We start from the raw sequence: 23,766 nt of genomic DNA on the forward strand, positions 1-23,766 counted from the left end.
CGCGGACAGACTCCCGTGGGCCCCTACTGAGTGTGCTTCACAGGTACAAAACGGAAGTGACCAGAGAGGCAGCTTCCTATACCAACATGACAAGGGACGGACAGGACCATACTAAGAATAGAAACCTCTTTGCTTTTAGAAAGCGTAGCTACCTGTTCCGATGTTGGTCCTACTGTTCTCTAGCAGTCAGGCTTGTCTGCTACCATCAAGCATGCAACTAGAAATACATTTGCTCATTCATCCTTTCACACAGAAGGGAAGGGGGATGACAGTATCTTATCATATACAGAATATAAAAGAAAGCGGATGTAGGTTCCGTATGAGACTGTGTGAGATGAATTACATATAAACTGTGTTTTAAAGTGTAGTTGTGTGATAGTTCGTTCTTGTTTATGTGTAAAAGTAACGCGTTCCACTGCTCAGTCTCCTCCCAGATAGAGTCAGAAACACCACAGTAAATTTAGAAGTGGAATGTATGCCGTAAATGAGAACAGATTTAAGAAATTAACATGAAAGGAATCCAACAGAGACCTTTCAATTCTAACAGATTTTTTCTTCCGTCCATTATCGTCGGTGTTTCGTGACTTAATTATGTTCTATTGTGTCTTGCAATTTGTATAACAGTTTGTCTGTCTTAGCCTGCCTCCATGCCTGACTCAAATTTTCGTCGTGACTGTTGTTTACAAATATGATTTTACTATACTACTACCAGAGGTTCTTCAACGGATTACGTGTACTAGTAGCGAAAAAAACATGCATTTCGCTGTGGACAGTACGTCTGCGAGGTAGCTGGATACTCACTTGAAGTACTCCGATGCGGCGGAGGTGTACCTAATGCCGGTGATGGCCGCGCTGCCGTTGCTGGAGTCTGCGGCGTCCTCTCGGAAAGGCAGGGCGTGGCTGGAGTTGTGCTCGGGCAGCGCGTTCAGGTCCAACTGCGGGCACAGGCGCCGTCACTACACTGCACTGGGCAGCATCTCTACTTTGGAAGCCTAGTATTAGACCACATGCTAGTATTTCAAGTAAACGCCATATGCGTCACGCACAGCAGCCACCAGAGCTATAATCTCTTCTGGATATCTTACGATGAATAAATTCTGAAACGCGTCATATGAACAATGGAGTCATTCCTTGCCTGATGCTTGACCTTTACCATTGCGACTCGGCCAGCCTGAATGCAGAGCTACTGATTGTTATAAAAATGATTTCCTGCCTTCTGCATGTGTTTATGTCACTTTTATCTGATTAAAGTTAAACCATTCTCGAAAATCTTGGAATCCCTGGGACCGATATCTTGCCGTATTAATAACAGGCAAAATTTGTCGAGATTTTCGATTTTCGGAATGGACGAACTGTGTGTATACATCATTAAGTTGGTACGGATCCTCAGCGCGCCAGCCCTACTCGCTTCTGGACATTTTAAAAAAAAGTAAACATAGTGTTTCATCAACGTACAGGGTCTCTCAAAATGTTCCGTCTGAGGAAAAGTTTGGGACCACTGCTCTAAAACATCAAGGGTTCCCACGGCGGTGATCATTGTTTCAGCTCTCCTTCATGCGGCAGAAGAGAGAAGCGCACGAACAGTGGTGCATCCAACGACAACATGGGTCACATGAGTGATCCCACGTCATCTTTTCAGATGATTACTGGTCTTGTGCACAGTATCACAATGGCTGTATCGGTGTGTGCAGGCTCTGAGAGGAAGGAGCGTTTCAGCTTGCGTTCGTCATCATCATATGGGCTCAGATCCCGATGTGATAGTATGGGGAGCCAACAGGTACAGAACACGATCACCTCTGATTCGCATAGTCGGAACATGGACAGCAGTCATTACATTTCTGACGTGTTGAGGCCTGTTACTGTGTCGTGTCTTCGAGGCCTCGGTGACATCTTTCAACGAGATAACGCACGACAACCTATTACTCGTGCTGCCCTGACCTACCTAGATACAGAGGGCGTTCGATTGTCGCTCTGACCTGCACATTCTTCAGGTTTCTTTCCAATTGAAAACATCTGGTCATGAGTTGCTGAGAGACTGGCAAATCACCATATAATGCGATTGATGAAAGCTGGCACAGAATTGAGGCTGCATGGAATAAAACCCATGTGTCTCGTCGAAGCTCAGTTGAGATCCATGCCCGACTATCGGTAGAGCCATTGTTGCTGCCAAAGGTTGCAGCTATGTGTACCAAATGTCGTACCCTGCATACTGCCGAATCACCTACAAATGTAATCACATATTTTTTCTTGCTATACTGAGTATGTGCGATAAGTAAAATTTCGTTACTTTTTGTCTTTCTAGTTGTAGCAATTTGGTCAGAAGCGTATTCGGGGATACTTCTAGATTTACGACCAGGTGCATTATTAGCCCTGGTAAGTTAGACATTGCTGGGAAAGCTGACGTCTTAGGAGCGACTCAGCGAAACCAAATCGTTCAACAGTACTTTCCACATTGATCCATGGAGACCATAACACTACTGAGCACTTGTTGAAGCCTCTTTGTTCTACAACGTGTGTCGCTAGTTATGCTTACGTTAAACCTTGCAATGAAGTTGAAAACACGAGTAATTTTACAGTACTATATTACAGCAACCGGTCAGTTTTAATAACGCCGAGCAGATTAGATCACCTTCATTAACTAAGGTGTAGGCGTCATGCCTGTTTCAGAAGCCCATATGCTGCAGCCTTCCTTAAGAGACAAAAGAGTTGTTGTATCTTGTTTATTGGGACCGTGAGTTGTTTCACTGTGGCATGTGGTTGGCCTTCGTGAACTGTTGTAGTCGAAATTCACCACAGATATCAATGATAGGCGAAGCTTCGCAGCCTCCGCGGCCGTTATTCGCTATTCGTACACCCTCGATAGAGTTTTATGAAAGAATGATACAAAAAGTTTAAAAATTTTGCAATTTCACGTCTTTTGTTGACCGAAACACAATAATCGCTCGTTTTCGCTTCATTTACATAAGACAACAGTGAGCAAAGAGGGGTACCAGTGTCCTTTCAATGCCCTTCGTAATATGTAGATTACATCACACAGCATACCAGATAGTGTATGCGCTGTATACTTCGTTGTAATCGGTCTGATTCAGGCGTTAGATTCCTCCCGTCTCCCTTCTACCGTCCACCGTTCGGTACACCCTTCATTGGAATTTCTGTCCTAAAATTTTCCGGTACTGAATCCGCGTTGTTGATTTATGCAGGGTGTTTCATAAACGTACGCCAACTCGTCGTGAGTGGCTTCCTTGGAAAACATAAGTCATCTGTATATACATTCATCGCATGAATATGTTATCATGTGCTCATAGAGGGAATAATGAAATTGTACAGCAAATAAACAATGTTTTCAGCCTTCAGTTGCAAGGTAATTTTATTCGTTTACCTAGGTTTCGATTCCAGTAATGGAATCTTCTTCAGAACAACAATGAAATTATTTTGTGAGCCGAACACTGGCCATGTCACAGATTAAAAATTAAAACATTAAAGACGCATAATCATAAGATTATGTCAGTCAAAATTAAAACCATTAGGGCGAACGTAGACGGAGCTGCGCCGGCCATAAATCAGGACCACACGTAAGCGGCTCGAAAAAAGTTTTTTCGAGCCGCTTACGTGTGGTCCTGATTTATGGCCGGCGCAGCTCCGTCTACGTTCGCCCTAATGGTTTTAATTTTGACTGACATAATCTTATGATTATGCGTCTTTAATGTTTTAATTTTTAATCTGTGACATGGCCAGTGTTCGGCTCACAAAATAATTTCATTGTTGTTCTGAAGAAGATTCCATTACTGGAATCGAAACCTAGGTAAACGAATAAAATTACCTTGCAACTGAAGGCTGAAAACATTGTTTATTTGCTGTACATTTCACAGTTGCTGACACGCTGCAATATGTTAAAGATTTGTAAATAATGAAATTCATAACTGTCAGCAAGCTTGTGAATAAAATGTAGAAAGAGAACATCGCCCTTCTGTTTAACACACACTCTATCATTTGTTATTAATTGTAGCCATGATGGCTAAGTTTAGGAATAAATATTTGTATTTTTCTGCTCCCACTCTCATTTATTTACTCAATGTTTACTTTAAAACATTGCAATTCGTTTCGAGCATGTTTTGCTCGTCAGGCGTTTTTGCATACAGATATTACTTAAAGATAAAATGTCTTACTCTAAATTAATCTAAAACTTTATTTTGCAATTTATATCGGTTTACGTGTACTTTATACTACACCAGTTAATGGCTGCAAACACGTCTTCTGTTAAAATCAGTGACTAACGAGTATCTCTGTTACACTGTACACGTAGTTCCTTTACACTGCACATTTAACGCTATGTAAATTTTTTCTAACGTAAACATATCAGTTTCTCCTCCTTATAAATGGAATAAGGTATCGTCAAGTCGTCCAGGATGTTATGTTACGGCATGTAGTTCGTTGCTATGTGTATAAAAAATATCGACTGTCAACAAAAGTTTTTCTTTTTATAAATAACAAAGATATCTTTTATTATATTACATCCCTTACGTTAGTATGTATATATTTGTCATCATTAATTTCTTTGTACACTTTATTCAATAGCTTCTGTCTGATGGTGAAATTTTGAAACGCTCGACACTGAATTCCTTAGGAGAAGAGAGGAAATCAAGGTGTGCCGTATCAAGCCAATTACAATACTGATGACTCAAAGAAAAAGTATGATAATGAATTGTACAATAAAGACTTTTCCATATTTTCAAGTTGTGTCAAATGTGAATGGTGCCTGCACTACCATGGACGTATTTTTCCAAGTAATGGGATTACCAGACTGTCAGTATCGTGAATGTTAATGAAAGAAACGATAGCCGACACGCATCCACGTGCCACAAGGCACTGTATTGCATTTAAGGCATTCTGCTTACATCTATGGAGAAACGTTGAGCAGTAAGAATGCATCATAAATCTGTGCTAGAATAAGTAGTGTAAAAGTGAAGAACAGGTCTGCCACTGTACCAAGAATGCATATGAAGCTTTGAGGCGTCAAAGTCTTAAGTGGACAACCGACCTACCGAAAATTTAATTTAAAGGACGTTATTTTTGTAAAGAACGTCAGCATACCACACGATTATTACGGCATAGCAACTGATGCGAAACTATCTGCATCCTGCACAGGCTGTGGTAACAGTCGCAACGACGAAGCATAGCTCCACACCAGTAGAAGACTACACAGGGCATCGATTTCTGGCTACCCACTGCCTTCCCCCTGTTCCCGAATACCCTAGTAATCTTTCTAGCATCAGCACAAGTGATCAAAACAGTTTCGGGCTAATTTAAACGAAGACATTTTATCTTTAAGTAACATTTGTATGCATAAGCGCCTGATGATGAGCAAAACATGCTTGAAATGTGTTTCAGAGTGTTAAATTAGACATAAAGTAAATTAATGTGACTGGTAGCAGAAAAATACAGGAATATGCTATATCATTTAGTTATTATGAGTACTAGGATGTTATCATTGAACATAAAATGCTCACATTTTCACGTACTCATATTGGTTACCATTACAAATAACAACAAACGAAATGTTTGTCCAACTGCCAAAAATTACCTAATTCGTCTTTCAATAATTTCTAACAATTAAAATAAAACAGTAACAAGATTTTTTTGGTTAGAACTGTAATTCATTCTTCTTATAATATAGAAAACTGACTGCTTCAAATTACGTTACAAGCTGTTCCCAGTAAATCATTCTGTAACGTGTTTTATGGCACTCGTATCTACATCCTCAACAATAATAGGAACACCTTAACACCTTGGAATAAAATAAAGGGATGTTAGGAAGAACAGCTGACGATATACTGGGAAAACAAATGGGAAATGGGAAACTGTGGATGGTTGACAGTATGTTAAGCATTATCAGGAAGAGATTAAATTCAGAAAAACTACATGGAAGGCAAAAAACATATTAATAAGAAAGGTAAATACAAAAAACTGCAGAGAGGCAGGGGAACAGTGGATAGATGGTATATGTTGGGATTTGGAAACATACCCTGATACGTAATCAACTAATCATACACACAGATTAAAAAGTTACTTTTCAAAACAAGGAAATGTGTTGTCAGACATAAACTAGGAAACCTACCACTGAACGCAGATGAAACAGTAACCAGATTCAAGAAATATTTTGCAGCACGTTATAAAAGAAAGACATCACAATGGGGCAATAATACATATAAACATAAGACAAATTTAAAACAGTAGTGAAGACCAAGGAAACCTCCATGTTCAGACGAACTTCCAGCTGAGCTCTGGCAGATTTGTGGAGGAAAAATTATAGAACAACTTTTGAAAATTGTAAAGTGCTGCTATTAATGCGGGTCCCTCCGAATTATTTTATAGAAGGGAAGAGAATAGTTTTCATAAAATGGGGTTACAATAGACAGCTATAATTACAGAATGAGAAGCCTAATTACATAGGCAGGAAAAATAACTAGAAATAGGCAATCATGAAACTGAAAAGTTGCTAGCAAGCTAGAGTTAAACCAGGATACTTACGTAACTTTAATTGCGTACTCGTACAGAGTAACTCGCAGCTTGCTAGCTAGCGAGGCAGGGGTGCGATGCAGAGGTGCGGCGGATAACTACGTGTGCTGGTACGCCGGCCACTCTGAGTGTGGTTTTATGCGATTTCTCACGCTCGTTTAGAGAATTCTAATTCCGCCTCAGACAATATGATACACAAATCATTAAGAAATTATAAGACACAGAACAAAGTTTACACGATTCACAGAGAGACATCGCACCGATTTTCCTCCTTTAGGTTACCTTGACGACTGTGGCACCATGGAGGGCATCCTATCCAAATTTTACAACAAAATTTTAAAAAATTCCAAATCCTAAAGAAGGGACCCTGTAATTTACGGGACGATGAAGGAGAAGAAGAAGAAGATTTGTGTAGCCTTCATTGATCTAGAAAAGGCTGTTCACAGCGCTAAGTGGAAGAGACTCTTCATGATACCGAGAGATACACGCCTAGATGGGAAAGTTGAAAGTCATTGCATAAGCATATGCAAATACCGCAGCATGAGGACAGAGATTAAAAAATTGGAGAGCATAATGCCAAAATTAAAGGAGAGGTAAGACAAGGTTGCTCATTGTCACCGGAAAAACTATAAAAATCTTAAAAAAAAGGGATAACGTGAGCAGATTTCCATTCATCGCGTAAGACCTGTGGATAATATTACCCTAACAGCTGAGTGTGAAAAACTTACACATAACAGACTATCTAAATTAGCAACAAATCTGAAAAAGTAAAGATGAGAAGAACATTTACATCAAAAGTGGAAGCACCAGAGTAATAGCAAGTGATAAACTTTGCTTTTAACACGTCTTAATTACAGAAGGAAGAAGACGATACATGGAACTCAGAAAAAGAATTATAACAGCAAAGCGTGCTTTCAAAGTAAGGAGATAATTATTTGAAAACAAAACGCTAAGAACTTCCTGGCAGATTAAAACTGTGTGTCGGACCGAGACTCGAACTAGGGACCTTTGCCTTTTTACAAGCAAGTGCTCTACCATCTGTGCCACCCAAGCACGACTCAAGCCCCGTCCTCACAGATTTACTTCTGCCAGTACCTCGTCTGCTACCCTCTAAACTTCACAGAAGCTCTGCTGCGAACCTGCAGAACTAGCACTCCTGGAAGAAAGGGTATTGCGGAGACAAGGCTTAGCCACAGCCTGGGGGAGGTTTCCAGAATGAGATTTTCGCTCTGCAGCGGAGTGTGCGCTGTTATGAAACTTCCTGGCAGAGTAAAACTGTGTGCCGGACCGAGACTCGTGCTTGGGTAGCTCAGATGGTAGAGCACTTGCTCGCGAAAGGCAAAGGTCCTGTGTTCGAGTCTCGGTCCGGCACACAGTTTTAATCTGCCAGGAAGTTTCATATCAGCGTACACTCCGCAGCAGAGTGAAAATCTCATTCTGTTCACAAAACGTTAAGTGCGGAAGAATAAAAAAAACAAAAAACAAAAAAACAAAAAACTCAGAATGAAACTCAGAACTCGAGTGTGCTCCAGCACGGCTGTAAAAGTTACACGATATCGAAGGATAACAGAAAGCGTTTAGTATCGATGAAAACGTGGCTTTGGAGGACGCTAACAGGGACCAACGGGGCAGAAAGGAAATCCAATGAATATATTTTGAGCGAAGAAACCTCATAGAAACTAATAAAAAAAGGAAAACAAAACTTTTTTGCCTATAAGACACAACATTTTATATTAAGAAATGTATTACTTGGAAAAAAATTGACCCAGAAAAGCAGTTGAGGCAAGGGAAAAAGGTGATCTATTTGAGGTAATAAAATGTCAGAATTATCAAGGAATGGTTACAGTGCTAAGAGGAAGAAAATGGATTGGTCTAAGCGAGAAGTCATGTCCAACGAAAACTGGATTAGACTGACGATATTCCGAAATGCAGCCTCTTGTCAGTCGGACGACGTTAACCTCTGCTGGGGATGGCCAATGGTGTCACAAATATAAAACGAGTGACTCCACTGGAATCGTGCTTTTTTCAGTGCAACTTGATGACACCACTCGAGTATCGATACTGTAGCTGCATGTGGCAATCCAGTTTATGTTACAGCACCGACAAGAGCGGCTAGCCAATTCTGTGTAGCATGATGCTTTTATTTGATGTTTGTTGAACTGACTAACTGGACCTCTTGCTGGACCGCTTGTTGGCTGTCATACTGTTCATGCTGTTATTATCAAAAACTGAGCTGGAAGTGTATATCCATATTACTATGTGACTAACACGGGGCACGGTAACCAGCTCCTACTAATTGCAGGCTGCCTACCTAATGGCTTCCAGAGATAATAAAAACTTGATTTCCAATATTTCACGTAACTATTTAACAAATTTAAAAACTTGAAATGCCGCAATAATCTACTCATTAAGAGATATGATTTTGCGTTACAGGTTTAATGTAGTAAGACAAGTATTACAGTTAGAAACTGTGTATACATCTTGAGACAGCATATCTCATGACACGCAATATCATGATTCTATTCATAAAGTATTTTAGATTGAGAGCACTTGGCGAATTCCCTTCCAAACATATCAACACCTAATTTCAAACATTTCTATGCACTCCCCACAAAACGATGAAATGGGAGAGGTTTACCGCTTACTACATTTTCGCTGTTTGTGCAGTCAATGTCACCTTCAGGGATGACGTTTTAATGTATTATTACTTTACTACTAGCTGTATTCACAACGTATTTTACAGACAGTGCACACATATATTACTGAATCTACCTGCAACATTATATGATTGTACGACAGATAGTTCAGAAGATATGACACCATAAACAAAGAGATGCGTGGAAAACTAGTTTTACTTAAGACGGAGTGAAAGTTAGCCAGTGTATAGACATCAAGTGCTTGATAATTAGAGTACTTAGCGTTTTCCAACAAACTTTAAACATAATTTCAAACCTTTACTAAACTTTTCCTTGCTTACATGCTCAACGCCAAATATTTAACTCGTTTGTAAAGTAATCAGAGGCCTGAAGCTGTTTTATACGAGGGAATTTGATTCTTTAAAGAACTGGTAGTTTACTAGTACTCACTGGTCGGCAGTAGGGAGTGTTCCAGGCATTGTCACAAGTGGTCCAGGGCAGCAGGCTGGTGAAGGAGGCGAAGAAGTAGCGTAGGGCCCAAGCGATGATGACGTTGTAGTAGAAGTCCACGTAGAAGGCGATCAGCACCACTGCGTATCCTATACCTGCGGACACACAGCGAAGCACCTACAGAAAAAAACTGTCTCACTGCTGAAGTTGGTTTCAGCCCTGGGAGTGTACGCGAGCGAGATGCTGCAGTGGGTAGCACACTGGACTCGCAATCGAGAGGACGACAGTTCAGATACCTGTCAAGCCATCCACGCTAAAGTTTTCCGTGATTTTCCCAAGTCGCTCCAGGTAAGTGCTTTTGGATAGTTCCTTTGCAAATGGCACGACCTATTTCCTTCCCCATCGTTTAATAGTCCGAGCCTCTACTCTGTGTCTAATGATTGTGCTGGAGACGGGGCGTAAACTCTAAACTCCCTACCTTCCTTCTGGAAGTGTAAGACTTCCCTAGTCAGGCCCCGAATAATGTCTCACGTTCAGGCTTACCGATGAAAGCGAGGAAGTATTTGCCTAGGGGTTATGCAGTCCATGTTTGCTAGGGGCTAAGCAGCCCACACTACTGGTATATATATAGTGAGAACGGATACGCTGGCAGTCCGCGCCCCTCAGTTTGCTGAAAATTTTCTGATGATAGCTTGTTGGTCCACGTTTGGGACGCAAAACAGCAACTATTCTGCATGGCTTGGATTCCAAAATTTCTTGGTAGTTTTCCAAAGGTATGTAGCATTACATGTCTAAGCACTAGTCACACAATTCCTGTGAATTATGGGCTGGTGCTTCGAGGGCGCAGAGCTGGAACCAGAAAGAGTGCCAAATGTGCTCTTTCGGGTGCAGATCATGGCGATTTGGTGGGCAAAACACATACGTGATTTCACTATCATGCTTCTTAGATCACTCGGACATGATTTTGACCTTGTGACACGGGAGATGCCATCGCCGTTGGGGAAAACATCAAACAGCAAGGGTTACAGATGATCTACATTAGCGGTCATGTAGTCCACAGTGTAATGGTGCCTTCAATACCATGGGAGTCTAGTGAATGTCCACCATAACTTACACTGTCTCACCATCTTGCATCTGTGCCAAGGTGCGTGTTTCGAGGAGCCACTCGCCGGCAAGGGCAAGACCACTGACTTGGTTTAACAAGAAAAGTCATTCATCCGACAAAGCAACAGGTTTCCATTGATCCACTGTCTAATCTCGATTATTTCGTGCCCAGTGCAATCGTAATTGATGATGTCGTTGGGTCAACATGGGAGCGAAAAATGGTTCAAATGGCTCTGAGCACTATGGGACTTAACTTCTGAGGTCATCAGTCCCCTAGTAATTAGAACGACTTAAACCTAACTAACCTAAGGACATCACACACATCCATGCCCGAGGCAGGATTCGAACATGGGAACACGTAAGGGTCTTCCGCTGCGGAGCCGATGTTCAACAATGTGCATTGAACAATGTGCTCCGAACCGTGGCTGCACCAGAACTGCACTACTTGGTCAGATTTGTCACAGATGGCCGCTTATCCAGCTTTACATAGTGGGGAAGCCTCCGCCCTCCACCTTCTGGAAGTCTAATACTGGGGTACCACCTCATTGTTTCACAGCCTTTCAACCACAGTCCATAGGTGCTTATGACAGTACCACGGAAACAGCTGGTCAGCTTCGCCATTTACGAGATGCTCGTTACCGTGCGCTAGACTATAACAATCTTCCCTTCGTCAGAGTCACTTATGTCAATGGATTTACCCAGCTGCGGCCCATATCGTAGCTAGGATGGTTCTCCATTCCTCTTATACACTTTCCTTTCCACGTAGCCGGCCCACAACGCTACCAGGCGGCATTCAGTCTAAAAATGGTTCAAATGGCTCTGAGCACTATGGGACTTAACTTCTAAGGTCAACAGTCCCCTAGAACTTAGAACGACTTAAACCTAACTAACCTAAGGACATCACACACATCCATGCCCGAGGCAGGATTCGAACCTGCGACCATAGCGGTCGCGCGGTTCCAGACAGTAGTGCCTAGAACCGCTCGGCCACCCCGGCCGGAGCATTCAGTCTCGCGGTGGTCATAACGTTTTGGCTCATCTGTGTGTTAGAACACACTCTGTCAACGTCGGTCCGTTGTCTTTGATTAAATTACAGCCTCATCCGCTTCCTCCGCGTTTCCGATGATGACAATGAATCTCTGATTCTGAACCTTCATCTGTTGGGCCCAACTCCACCACTTGTTTCGTGAGGTCTTAGAAGAATCACCGCTCGCTAGTGGTACACATATTCGGTACAGAACTTGAGAGATGTCGTCTGGTACCGGCGTATTTTCCACACCGTTGACACCGAGGGAACAGTGAAGTCGAAGAAGGTATCGAGAGTATCTCACGAGGCGCACTGCCGGCGCATTATTGCGGAGAGCGGTTGCGTTCTCGGTGGGTGGCCCCGGCGACCTGCTTTCTGTCGCGTCGCCCTCCGCCCTCCATAATTCAGCGTCCGCAGCGATCCGCGAGGCCGTTTCCGGCCCGTAATGGCCGGCGCCGCGGCCCCGCTTCCCGTTCCGGCACGCGCGTAATTGGCCCGAGCAGCTAAAGCGCCTTAGCGGCCCCGCGGGACGCGGATTCATCTGGCCGGAACTCGCGGATAAACTTCTTCTTTCTCCTCGCGCACTCTCTCTCGGTCCTGCCGTCCGCCCGCACGGCCGTTCCCGAGAGGAGGTTCTCAGGACGTCACCTCAGTGGTATTAATACTGCGTGGTAACTATTTATGGTGTCTTAATGCTCGGAGCTTTTTAGTGAACGCGAGGGAAGGAAGACAGGAGTCCACTGTAAGTTCATTAGAAACGCAATGGTCGCACACTCACAGAAAAGTGGAAAAGGACACATCTAAAGAAATGCGCCCAAAGTGATCACAAAAAGACCAATGAACCATCTCATTCTGTAATATTACAACAAATAAGCCCTCGGTCACAAATATTAAGTCAAAATTGACCAGGTTTCGACGCTACTACGAGTGTCGTCTTCAGAATTAAATTAACTGTTCTAAAACATATTAGGTACATAATACATTAATAAAATTACAGTTTGTACTGATTGGAAAGAGATGCAGTACTTACAAGTCACATTTAAAAAAAAAATCTAAGCCGTAAAGGCGACGTCATGAATAGTTGTAAATAAGATGGCGAGCCGCTAAGGGCTGCTCGTACTTGAGTGAACAAGGGTTGCAACAAGACTGAGGTGCCCACGTTAGGAAGTGTGGGCAAGTAAACATGGTGTTGCTACGAGCGCCATCTAGTAACCGCAGAAACAACTAGGCTACTGTACATTCAAAATTAGACACATGAAATTGTGATGAAGCTGATTCAGGCATAACGTAAGCACTAATAATAATAGGATGAAGTTACATATTTATCTGCTTTAAACAGAGATACATTTTGTAACGTAAGAAAACGTCAGTTATGACCTGGTCAATTCTGACTTAATACACTCCTGGAAATGGAAAAAAGAACACATTGACACCGGTGTGTCAGACCCACCATACTTGCTCCGGACACTGCGAGAGGGCTGTACAAGCAATGATCACACGCACGGCACAGCGGACACACCAGGAACCGCGGTGTTGGCCGTCGAATGGCACTAGCTGCGCAGCATTTGTGCACCGCCGCCGTCAGTGTCAGCCAGTTTGCCGTGGCATACGGAGCTCCATCGCAGTCTTTAACACTGGTAGCATGCCGCGACAGCGTGGACGTGAACCGTATGTGCAGTTGACGGACTTTGAGCGAGGGCGTATAGTGGGCATGCGGGAGGCCGGGTGGACGTACCGCCGAATTGCTCAACACGTGGGGCGTGAGGTCTCCACAGTACATCGATGTTGTCGCCAGTGGTCGGCGGAAGGTGCACGTGCCCGTCGACCTGGGACCGGACCGCAGCGACGCACGGATGCACGCCAAGACCGTAGGATCCTACGCAGTGCCGTAGGGGACCGCACCGCCACTTCCCAGCAAATTAGGGACACTGTTGCTCCTGGGGTATCGGCGAGGATCATTCGCAACCGTCTCCATGAAGCTGGGCTACGGTCCTGCACACCGTTAGGCCGTCTTCCGCTCACGCCCCAACATCGTGCAGCCCGCCTCCAGTGGTGTCGCGACAGGCGTGAATGGAGGGACGAATGGAGACGTGTCGTCTTCAGCGATGAGAGTCGCTTCTGCCTTGGTGCCAATGATGGTCGTATGCGTGTTTGGCGCCGTGCAGGTGAGCGCCACAATCAGGACTGCATACGACCGAGGCACACAGGGCCAACACCCGGCATCATGGTGTGGGGAGCGATCTCCTACACTGGCCGTACACCACTGGTGATCGTCGAGGGGACACTGAATAGTGCACGGTACATCCAAACCGTCATCGAACCCATCGTTCTACCATTCCTAGACCGGCAAGGGAACTTGCTGTTCCAACAGGACAATGCACGTCCGCATGTATCCCGTGCCACCCAACGTGCTCTAGAAGGTGTAAGTCAACTACCCTGGCCAGCAAGATCTCCGGATCTGTCCCCCATTGAGCATGTTTGGGACTGGATGAAGCGTCGTCTCACGCGGTCTGCACGTCCAGCACGAACGCTGGTCCAACTGAGGCGCCAGGTGGAAATGGCTTGGCAAGCCGTTCCACAGGACTACATCCAGCATCTCTACGATCGTCTCCATGGGAGAATAGCAGCCTGCATTGCTGCGAAAGGTGGATATACACTGTACTAGTGCCGACATTGTGCATGCTCTGTTGCCTGTGTCTATGTGACTGTGGTTCTGTCAGTGTGATCATGTGATGTATCTGACCTCAGGAATGTGTCAATAAAGTTTCCCCTTCCTGGGACAATGAATTCACGGTGTTCTTATTTCAATTTCCAGGAGTGTATTTGTGACCGAGGGCTTATTTTTTCTAATATAATTCTGACACGGTCACTGAACCTTAGCAGCTATGTTCAAAATTTTACATCTCATTCTGTATTCAAGGCTACTGTGAGACTACAAATGTCTATGTAAGATGTTGTTTCAAAACACGTGTACAGACTTTCTATAGCACTGTTTGAGAGTGGTGTTGCCATGTCAGGTTGGAATAACAGGAGGCATCCAGAGCAGGCAAAGATGGGTAGCACAAATAACTACAGGCATGTTTGATTCTGGGGAAAATGTTATGGAAATCCCAAAATCGAAACTGTCCGTCAATAGAAGAAATTTGATAAATCTCTTGAAAATATACTTAGATGTTACATGGCAAAATACGTACCTGGAACATGTCTAATAATTTACGACGATCCTATCTAATTTATTAGTAAGCTAAAACATACTATCGGAAAAAATTAATACACCCTTTTAGAAGTTTCCAATTCAATCAAGGTTTATTGCTGCAACAGTGCATGTGGAGTACATGAAATGACTACATTTACAGATCAATAGCACAATCGGTTCTAAGGTATCAGGTATCGACCTATGCGGAAACACTCATATTAATATGTGGGCAGCAGTGCCAGCGCTGGTTCCAGCATCCAGTCGGTCATATAGACGGCGAATATTGTCCTGGGATACATTATGCCACACGCTGCTCGACCTGTTCACGTACGCCGGGCGTTTGAAAAGTCCGTGCAAAAATAAAAACTACTTACGTATTTGGGGTAAACCTTTTTTTATTTTTCGACATACTCTCCTTTTAGACTTATACACTTGGTCCAACGCTGTTCTAATTTCTTGATTCCTTCCGAATGATAGGAATTGTCCATGTCTGTAAAACAGCTATTAGTTGCTGCAATCACCTCCTCGTTTGAATCAAATCTTTGTCCCGCCAGTCATTTCTTCAAATTGGGAAACAAATAGTAGTCCGAGGGAGCCAAATCTGGAGAATAGGGGGATGTGAAACGAGTTGGAATCCTATTTCCATTAATTTTGCGACCACAACTGCTGAGGTGTGTGCTGCTGCATTGTCGGGATGGAAAAGGACTTTTTTGCAGTCCAATCGCCGGCGTTTTTCTTGCATCTCGGTTTTCAAACGGTCCAGTAACGATGAATAATATGCACCTGTAATAGTTTTACTCTTTTCCAGATAGTCGATGAGGATTATCCCTTGCGAATCCCAAAAGACAGTCGCCATAACCTTTCCGGCCGAAAAAATGGTCTTCGCCTTTTTTGGTGCAGATTCTCCCTTGGTAACCCATTGTTTAGATTGTTCTTTTCCCTCAGGAGTATAGTAATGTATCCATGTTTCATTCACAGTGATGAAACGACGATTAAAGTCCTGCGGATTCGTCCTGAACAACTGCAAACCATGCTTGCAATACTTCACACGATTCCGTTTTTGGTCAAGCGTGAACAATCGCAGAACCCATCTTGTAGATAGCCTTCTCATGTCCAAATGTTTATGCAAAATATTATGTACCCATTCATTCGAGATGCCCACAGCACTATCAATCTCACGCACCTTAACTCTTCTGTCATCCGTCACCATATCATGGATTTTATCAATGATTTCTGGAGTTGTAATCTCCACAGGGCGCCCAGAACATTCAGCATCACTTGTGGCCATTTGGACACTCCAAAAATTTTGAAACCACTTATAAACTGCTCTAATCGAAGGCGTAGAGTCATTGTAATGTTTGTGAAGCTTCTATTTAGTCCCCTGAGGAGTTTTGCCTTTCATAAAGTAATATTTAATCACCACACGAAATTCTTTTTCATCCATTTTTGACAGTCACTCGACTTCCTTGATTCACACGTATGCCAAACACAAAAAATAGACCAATATGACTGAAACTTGGTGTGCGTTCTTTCCAAAGATGCTAATAACTAAACATGATCTCTATACGCGCCAGTGGTGCCATCTCTCGGATTTTGCACGGACTTTTCAAACGCCCCTCGTAGTTCTGCAAGAGTTGTTGGTTGACGAGTCACACGAGTCACTTCTCGTCCCATCACAACCCACACATGCTCCATTTGGGACAAGTCTGGATATCGAGCTGGCCAGGGATGTTCCTGCACGTCTTGCAAATCATGTTGAGTATCACGGGCAGTGTGTGGGCAAGTATTTTCCTGTTGGAGCGAACATCATGTTCTTGTTACAAGAAAGGCAAAAGAATGGATATGACACCATTCTGCAGGTACCGAGTACTGGTTGGCGTCCCCTGCAGAAACACCAAAGGTAAACGAGAGTTGTAGGTTATCGCACTCCAGACCATGAGGCCTGGGGTGGGACCAGGCCATCTTGGATGAATGCACTCTACGAGACAGCGCTCAGCAGGTCTACGTCAAATGCACAAACAACCATCACTTGCGTGCAGGCCGCATATGCTTTCATTGCTGAAGACAAAGGTGCACCATTCCGACTTTCAAGTGATCCTATGATGTCACCAATCGAGCCGTGTACGTCGATGCTGTGGTGTAAGCAGTAGACGGACGAGAGCTGTGTGTGCCCATAGTCCCACTGCTAATAACCGGTTCGTAACAGTTCGTGTTGACAAGTCTGGGCTCACAGGCCGTCTTATCTGTGTTGTGGTAGCTGTACGATCTGCCCTTATATTACGACGATCCTGGCGGGCGTCTGTGCTACATGGATATCCAGAACTTCTTCTACACGTGTGGAAATGTTCACATGACCACTGATACCAGCGTCGTTGCACAGCTGAGCAGCACGTCCAACTTGTGTGGTAATTCTCCAAAGGGATCATCCCGCCTCTCCGAGGGTCACAATTTAACCTGTTCAAATTCGCTCAGCTTGTTATAGCAACCACAGTGCATCTATGTGGCCTGGTTGCCTGCTTGCTCTGCACATTTGCAACCTATTGAGCCTTTATTTTAATGTGTGTTTAGTGTTTCCAAAGTGCTACCTTCCTTAAGGCTGGACTTCTAGGGTGAACAGGATTAGGGGGTCTAGGTAAACTTTATTTAAGCTTAAGCAGTTACTTGGGCTCAGGGTCCTTGAGCCCTGCAAAGATCGTTTTTACAACAGTTTGGTAGTTATTGGAGTTCCTCCACAATGGCACGAGACACCTTTATATGATGGCACAATGCAGGAACTACCGAGACAGTGTAGTCGAGGTGGTGAGCTGTAGGGTGTAACGCATCGATTTTTGTAGAGAGTTTCCGCATCGACTTCTCGATTTGTCGTCTGATCATCGCTAGTTGAAGTTGTAAGTCGTGGATCTGGGCTCATCACGGAGCACAAAAGACAAATCGTAAACACCGATTTTGAGTTATCCAGAGGAGCCTCAGATTTGAGGGACTGGTAATACCGCATGTTGAACAGCCAAATAACAGCGCAGGTAGGATCATTGCATTGTAAAGCTTGCGTTTTGTGCAGACATTCATTTGCCCACTGGCTAGAATAGGATATAGCTGGTGCAATACATGAAGAAGTTGAACTGTATTGACCTGGGTATGTGGTTTAAAGAGTAAATTATGATCAAGGGTAACCCCTAAGTCCTTTACTCTGATGGGCCATGTGAGTTCGTGGTTCCAGAATACGAGTCCATCTCACAGGTTCGGCCTTTGGCGAGTAAAAATGATTGCTGTGATCTTTTCAGTCTTGAGACAAATGTGGTTGGTTGTGGCCCATTTTTCTGTTAGCACTACTTGTCGCTGCAGTCGACTGATTGCCGCAATTATCTGTCTACCGCTAGTTAACAGAGCAGTTTCATCTGAAAACTCGGCTAAGATGACTTGAGATAGCACATGTGAGTCATTAACGTACACAAGGAAGAGAGTTGATGACAAGACCAATCCTTGAGGAAGGTCTTCCTGAAGGTTTGTAATTCGACTGCTGTGTGTTAAGTTTAACAATAATCAGCCAATTCTGTAAAAATCTGCTGATTAATCGTATGCAGTAGCCTGGGAAATGTTGTAGATAATCAAGTTTTAGGAGCAGGTTATGCCTCCAGAACCAGTAAAAAGCCTTCTCAACGCCCAGAAACACGACAGCCATATAGCTGGAGACGTTGATGTTGTATGTGATGTATTCCATGACTCATAAGCACTGGAGTTCCGCCGACAGAGAAGGTTGAAAAGCAAGCTGATCCATTCTGATAACATTGTGGTCCATGATGTTAGGTAGTAAGTGGATCAAGATGAGTCCTAACATTTTTGATAACGTCGGTGAGAGGCTAACCAGCTGGTAACTGGCGGGATGTCTTGGGCCTTTCCCTGGCTGGGGAGTGGAATGACATAGGGGATCTTCCAGGGATTCTGGGTTGTAGCCAATCCTCATACAACCATTATAGATCATTGTGATGAGTACAAGAGGCTTCTGTGGGATGTGCTTAAATTGAGCGTTTGTACTTACGTCTGGCACAGGGGCAGAATGAGATCCCAAGTGTCTGCTGACCTTCCAGAGTTCTGCACGCATTGTGAGGTCCGGATCCACATGCTGGTCCACTTCCCGAATTTATTGAACTCTCTGACTAATCTGTTCAGCATCCACATCGTTTTCAAGTCGTCTAGTGTGTTTTGAGCTTCAAAGGTGGAAGCAAAGATTTCTTCTTTCCCCAGTAGGTCAAAGACGAGACTGTTGGACCTTGAAGAGCCCTCGAAGGTGATTTAAGATTTCGAAGATAGTGGACCAAGCATCAGTAATCGCATGACTGAAGCTCAAGGGTAACCATCTTATCTTCCCGTAATTCCACTGCCGTCTGTGCACTTCTTGCGTGAGTCTCTTTACCTCTCTCCGGTCAGCCGGATTTCGAAGCCGTTGTTAGCGTCTCTTCACTCTGTTCTTTAGTGCTTTCAGCTCTCGCCACAGTGATGAACTGCTGTTGCGTTATGTTGTATGTCGTTCCACTGTGACGTACATCAGCTGGGAAGAGTGTTGTGTTTTTATTGAGAGAGTAGAGGTGGCATCAGCTATCTATTCGGTTGTAGAGACATCTTCAGTATGATTAACATTATTATTAAGCCATCACTCAAATCGTTTCCAGTAGATTAGAGTTGATGATGGGGTAGGCAGATGGAAGCGAGCCTCTGATATCACACCAACCACAGGATGGTGGTCAGACATCAAATCGTTTCATGTTAGTAAAAGGAGATTTAGCCTCAAGTTCTTTAACACTGCAAGATAGAAAACATCTGGATTGTGGTATGTGGGTCGTCTGGGTCAAATGTTACTGCTTCCAGATGTTCCTCTAATTGTGAAGATGAGTTCCAAGTATAGTGTTTGACGTTAACATCACAACAAATGGTTCAAATGGTTCTAAGCACTATGGGACTTAACATCTGAGGTCATCAGTCCCCCAGACTTAGAACTACTTAAACCTAACTAAACTAAGGACATCACACACATCCACGCCCGAAGCAGGATTCGAGCCTGCGGCAGTAGCAGCAGCGGGGTTCCGTATTGAAGCGCCTAGATCCGCTCGGCCACAACAGCCAGCTTAAGATCACAACACAATGGCACCTTCGGATAATGGTTGAAGAGTGCTTGCAAATCATCCTCTTCAAACGTCCGATGGGGGATTAATGTATGTAGTAACCAATGTGAAGATCCGGTAGGAAGTCGATACGGTGACCGCTGTGGCTTCTAAAGTAGATAGCGGCGGGAGGGTGGCTGGTGCATGAGTGACGGATTTCTCGAGAAAGATTGCTGTGCTTCCCCTACGACCGTGCGTTCAGTCTGTCCTGTATCCGGTCATGTTCTTGAGGTTGTAGAAGCAGCCTGAAATTTGCGAAAATATCTTTGATGTTGGTGAAGGTGTTCCCAGTTTGCAGTGACGTGATGAAGTCCTTGAAGCTACTAAATATTCCCTGAAGTTCTGAGAAGTCGAATGCTGGTTGTCCGTTATTTGAAGTGGTAGGGTTTGACCATCCCCTCGGTGAGACGTTTTATTTAGTTGACGTCATGGCCCGAGCATGGCGAGTTGGCATTGTTGGGAAATCCTTTAGATTTGAGATATCTGTTGTGCCGCAAGTTTTTTGCCTCCCTGTTCTCATGCCCTGATCGCTTATCCCTGTGCTGTGTAGACCCTATGGCTCGCTGAAACGTGGTGCAGCCGTGTTATGCAGCTGGACGATCACCTTCATAATCTGCGCTCTTTGCTTCTTGAGTGGGTGGTTGTTTATAGCTCTTTGACTGGAGTGTGCCCTCACACCTGGCACATCTGTGGGGTAAGGTACAGCAGTTGGCAGTGTGGAAGAATCTCAAACAGCGTTTACTCGTTGGGGGACCCTGCTTTTCACAGTAGGTTTCAACTTTAATTCTTATACCGTATCAATTATGTGATATACCGGTGTGTCATAGATGGAGTCGTTAGTTCGACCTGCAGGCAGGGAGACGCCGTAGACAGGCTGTGCTACAAGGTTGTTGGTTTTGTCGTCTCTGGACTGAAACTGATGAATGGCAGCTTGGGAGAAGCCCCTGGTGCAGAGTTCTGCTTCAACTTCTTTGGCTGTGATTTGAGCAGATAAGTATTTTATGACCACCTTGAGAGCCTCGTCCACAGGCAACTGGTGTGTGAAGAAAGGAATCTTGGATTGTTGGAAGAATCGCAATACTAGTCTTTGGTCGGTCAAGGACTCGAAATGATTTTTAATTCTGTCACCCTTATAGACAGTTCTGATGGACTCAGTGACATATTTCTTCAACTCCGTGTTTCGGGTCTGATATCCACTGTATACCGGATTGTGATGGGCAGAATTTTCATAGTCAGTGTTTTTGTTGCTTGTAATTTTCTACGTGAAATCGTGCTTGAAGCAGCGGTGGTAAGGTGTGTCGTCGACAAGTCCATTTGGTCGCCCTCGACAGGGAACGGGTCGAATTTGTTCGAGGTCGGCAGTGGTTGTTTCCTTCTGGAGACTTGATTGAGATCTTGAGAACTTTTTTTCTCTTCAGTCACAACTTTCCAGGGTTGAAAATTCGAAAACTCTGGTCGTCATCATCGCCATCTTTTGACTGCATAGTGTTTAGCTCAGTCACCGGTCTCAGGCTGTGTCTGCTATGTTCTTCAGAAGATTTCTCTTTATCGTAATAAGTTGTTTCCAAGCTGCACTGGGCGGCTAAGTCTCTGGCCTTTTGATACCTCATCTTCCTGTCTCCTTCGGTGATCGTATGATCTTAGTCTGCTGAGCTGTACCTGGTGCCCGACTTCAATCGTGGTGTGGGTGGGCGTGAGCTGGTCGACCGCAGCCGGAGCCCAGGCCCTCTTGTTGCCATAACAGGATGTGCCAAATCCAAAGCCTGGGTTGTCACCACCGAATGTCCTGCTGTCATAGCGTGATGCATCATACTTGGTAGACCTGCCTCCATAGCCCAGGTCGTCGTACTCAAATGGCCGCATTCATTAGGTGGGTCGTCATAAACAGAGTGAGCGATAGAGCCCCCAGCGGGGCAAGCGCCACCAGAAGGCGATTGGTCAACTCCTGCAGCCGCCTCAGCAGCGTGCGTGCAACGGTCCTTCTTACGTGGCCTAGCACGTGTCGTGAACTGACAACACTCAGCCTTCTGGCTGTGAGCATTCCCTATTAAAGGGTGTATGCAGATGGCGCTCTGGTATCTATACCACTACGCTATCTGTTAGCAGAAGACGTTGAAACCATTATCAGTACATCAGCATCCTCCCACATGTCACATGTGCCCTCATCGGCTCAAAATCGACGTCGTCCTTACAACTCAAACTAAAATGAAGAAACCTCACCCAGCAACTATCTAATAGACATGACAGGTTAAAACTACTGACCCACAGAACATGGACATGTATCCCTCCATCAAAAATAGGTTAAGGAAAGGCAAACCTGCATTTCTAGCGTTTGTGGACTTAGAGAAAGCTTTTGACAATGTTGACTGGGATACTCTCTTTCAAATTCTGAAGGTGGCAGGGGTAAAATACAGGGAGCGAAAGGCTATTTACAATTTGTTCAGAAATCAGATGGCAGTTATTAGAGTCGAGGGGCATGAAAGGGAAGCAGCGGTTGGGAAGGGAGTGAGACCGGGTTGTAGCCTCTCCCCGATGTTATTCAATCTGTATATTGAGCAAGCAGTAAAGGAAACAAAAGAAAAATTCGGAGTAGGTATCAAAGTCCATGGAGAAGAAATAAAAACGTTGAGGTTCGCCGATGACATTGTAATTCTGTCAGAGACAGCAAATGACTTGGAAGAGCAGCTGAACTGAATGGACAGTGTCTTGAAAGGAGGATATAAGATGAACATCAACAAAAGCAAAACGAGGATAATGGAATGTAGTCGAATTAAGTCGGGTGATGCTGAGGGAATTAGATTAGGAAATGAGACACTTAAAGTAGTAAAGGAGTTTTGCTATTTGGGGAGCAAAATAACTGATGATGGTCGAAGTAGAGAGGATATAAAAAGTAGACTGGCAATGGCAAGGAAAGTGTTTCTGAAGAAGAGAAATTTGTTAACATCGAGTATAGATTTAAGTGTCAGGAAGTCGTTTCTGAAAGTATTTGTATGGAGTGTAGCCACGTATGGAAGTGAAACATGGACGATAAATAGTTTGGACTGGAAGAGAATAGAAGCTTTCGAAATGTGGTGTTACAGAAGAATGCTGAAGATTAGATGGGTGGATCACGTAACTAATGAGGAAGTATTGAACAGAATTGGGGAGAAGAGGAGTTTGTGGCACAACTTGACAAGAAGGAGGGACCGGTTGGTAGGACCTGTTCTGAGGCATCAAGGGATCACAAATTTAGCATTTGAGGGCTGCATGGAGGGTAAACATTGTAGAGGGAGACCAAGAGGTGAATACACTAAGCAGATTCAGAAGGATGTAAGTTGCAGTAAGTACTGGGAGATGAAGAAGTTTGCACAGGATAGAGTAGCATGGAGAGCTGCATCAAACCAGTCTCAGGACTGAAGACAACAACAACAACATCATGCTCCACATGTATAAAGCCTTGATCCGACAGCATCGTCTGGTGTCCTCCAGTGAATGTACCCATGTTGCTATATATTTTAACTTCCATTATCTCCCTTCACTGTGTTTTTATATCCCACTTTCTTCGCCCTTTTTATGTATGAGTTCTCCTTGTTATATGTTTTGTAAAGCCACTCAGCTGAAGAGCGGAGGACTGGCCACTGCCACACATATGGGACAGGGGCATGAAATTACAATGAAGGAGAAAAAAAAGATAGCCTGGAT

At 44.1% G+C, this 23,766-nt stretch overlaps 1 protein-coding gene across 3 annotated transcripts in view; it reads right to left on the reverse strand.

Moving 5' to 3' along the window:
• LOC126090187 (sodium-dependent dopamine transporter) overlaps positions 1 to 23,766 on the reverse strand; it is a 497,172-nt gene that overhangs the window by 185,461 nt on the left and 287,945 nt on the right. For all 3 annotated transcript variants that reach the window (XM_049906970.1, XM_049906968.1, XM_049906969.1), the window contains exons 4-5: positions 9,603 to 9,757; positions 802 to 935 (exon numbers count right to left, since the gene is read on the reverse strand). In XM_049906970.1, the coding sequence (XP_049762927.1) occupies positions 802 to 935; positions 9,603 to 9,757 (289 nt within the window). The remainder of the gene's footprint in view (positions 1 to 801; positions 936 to 9,602; positions 9,758 to 23,766) is intronic.

This window comes from Schistocerca cancellata, chromosome 1, assembly GCF_023864275.1.
Source record: "Schistocerca cancellata isolate TAMUIC-IGC-003103 chromosome 1, iqSchCanc2.1, whole genome shotgun sequence".
Taxonomy (NCBI): domain Eukaryota; kingdom Metazoa; phylum Arthropoda; class Insecta; order Orthoptera; family Acrididae; genus Schistocerca; species Schistocerca cancellata.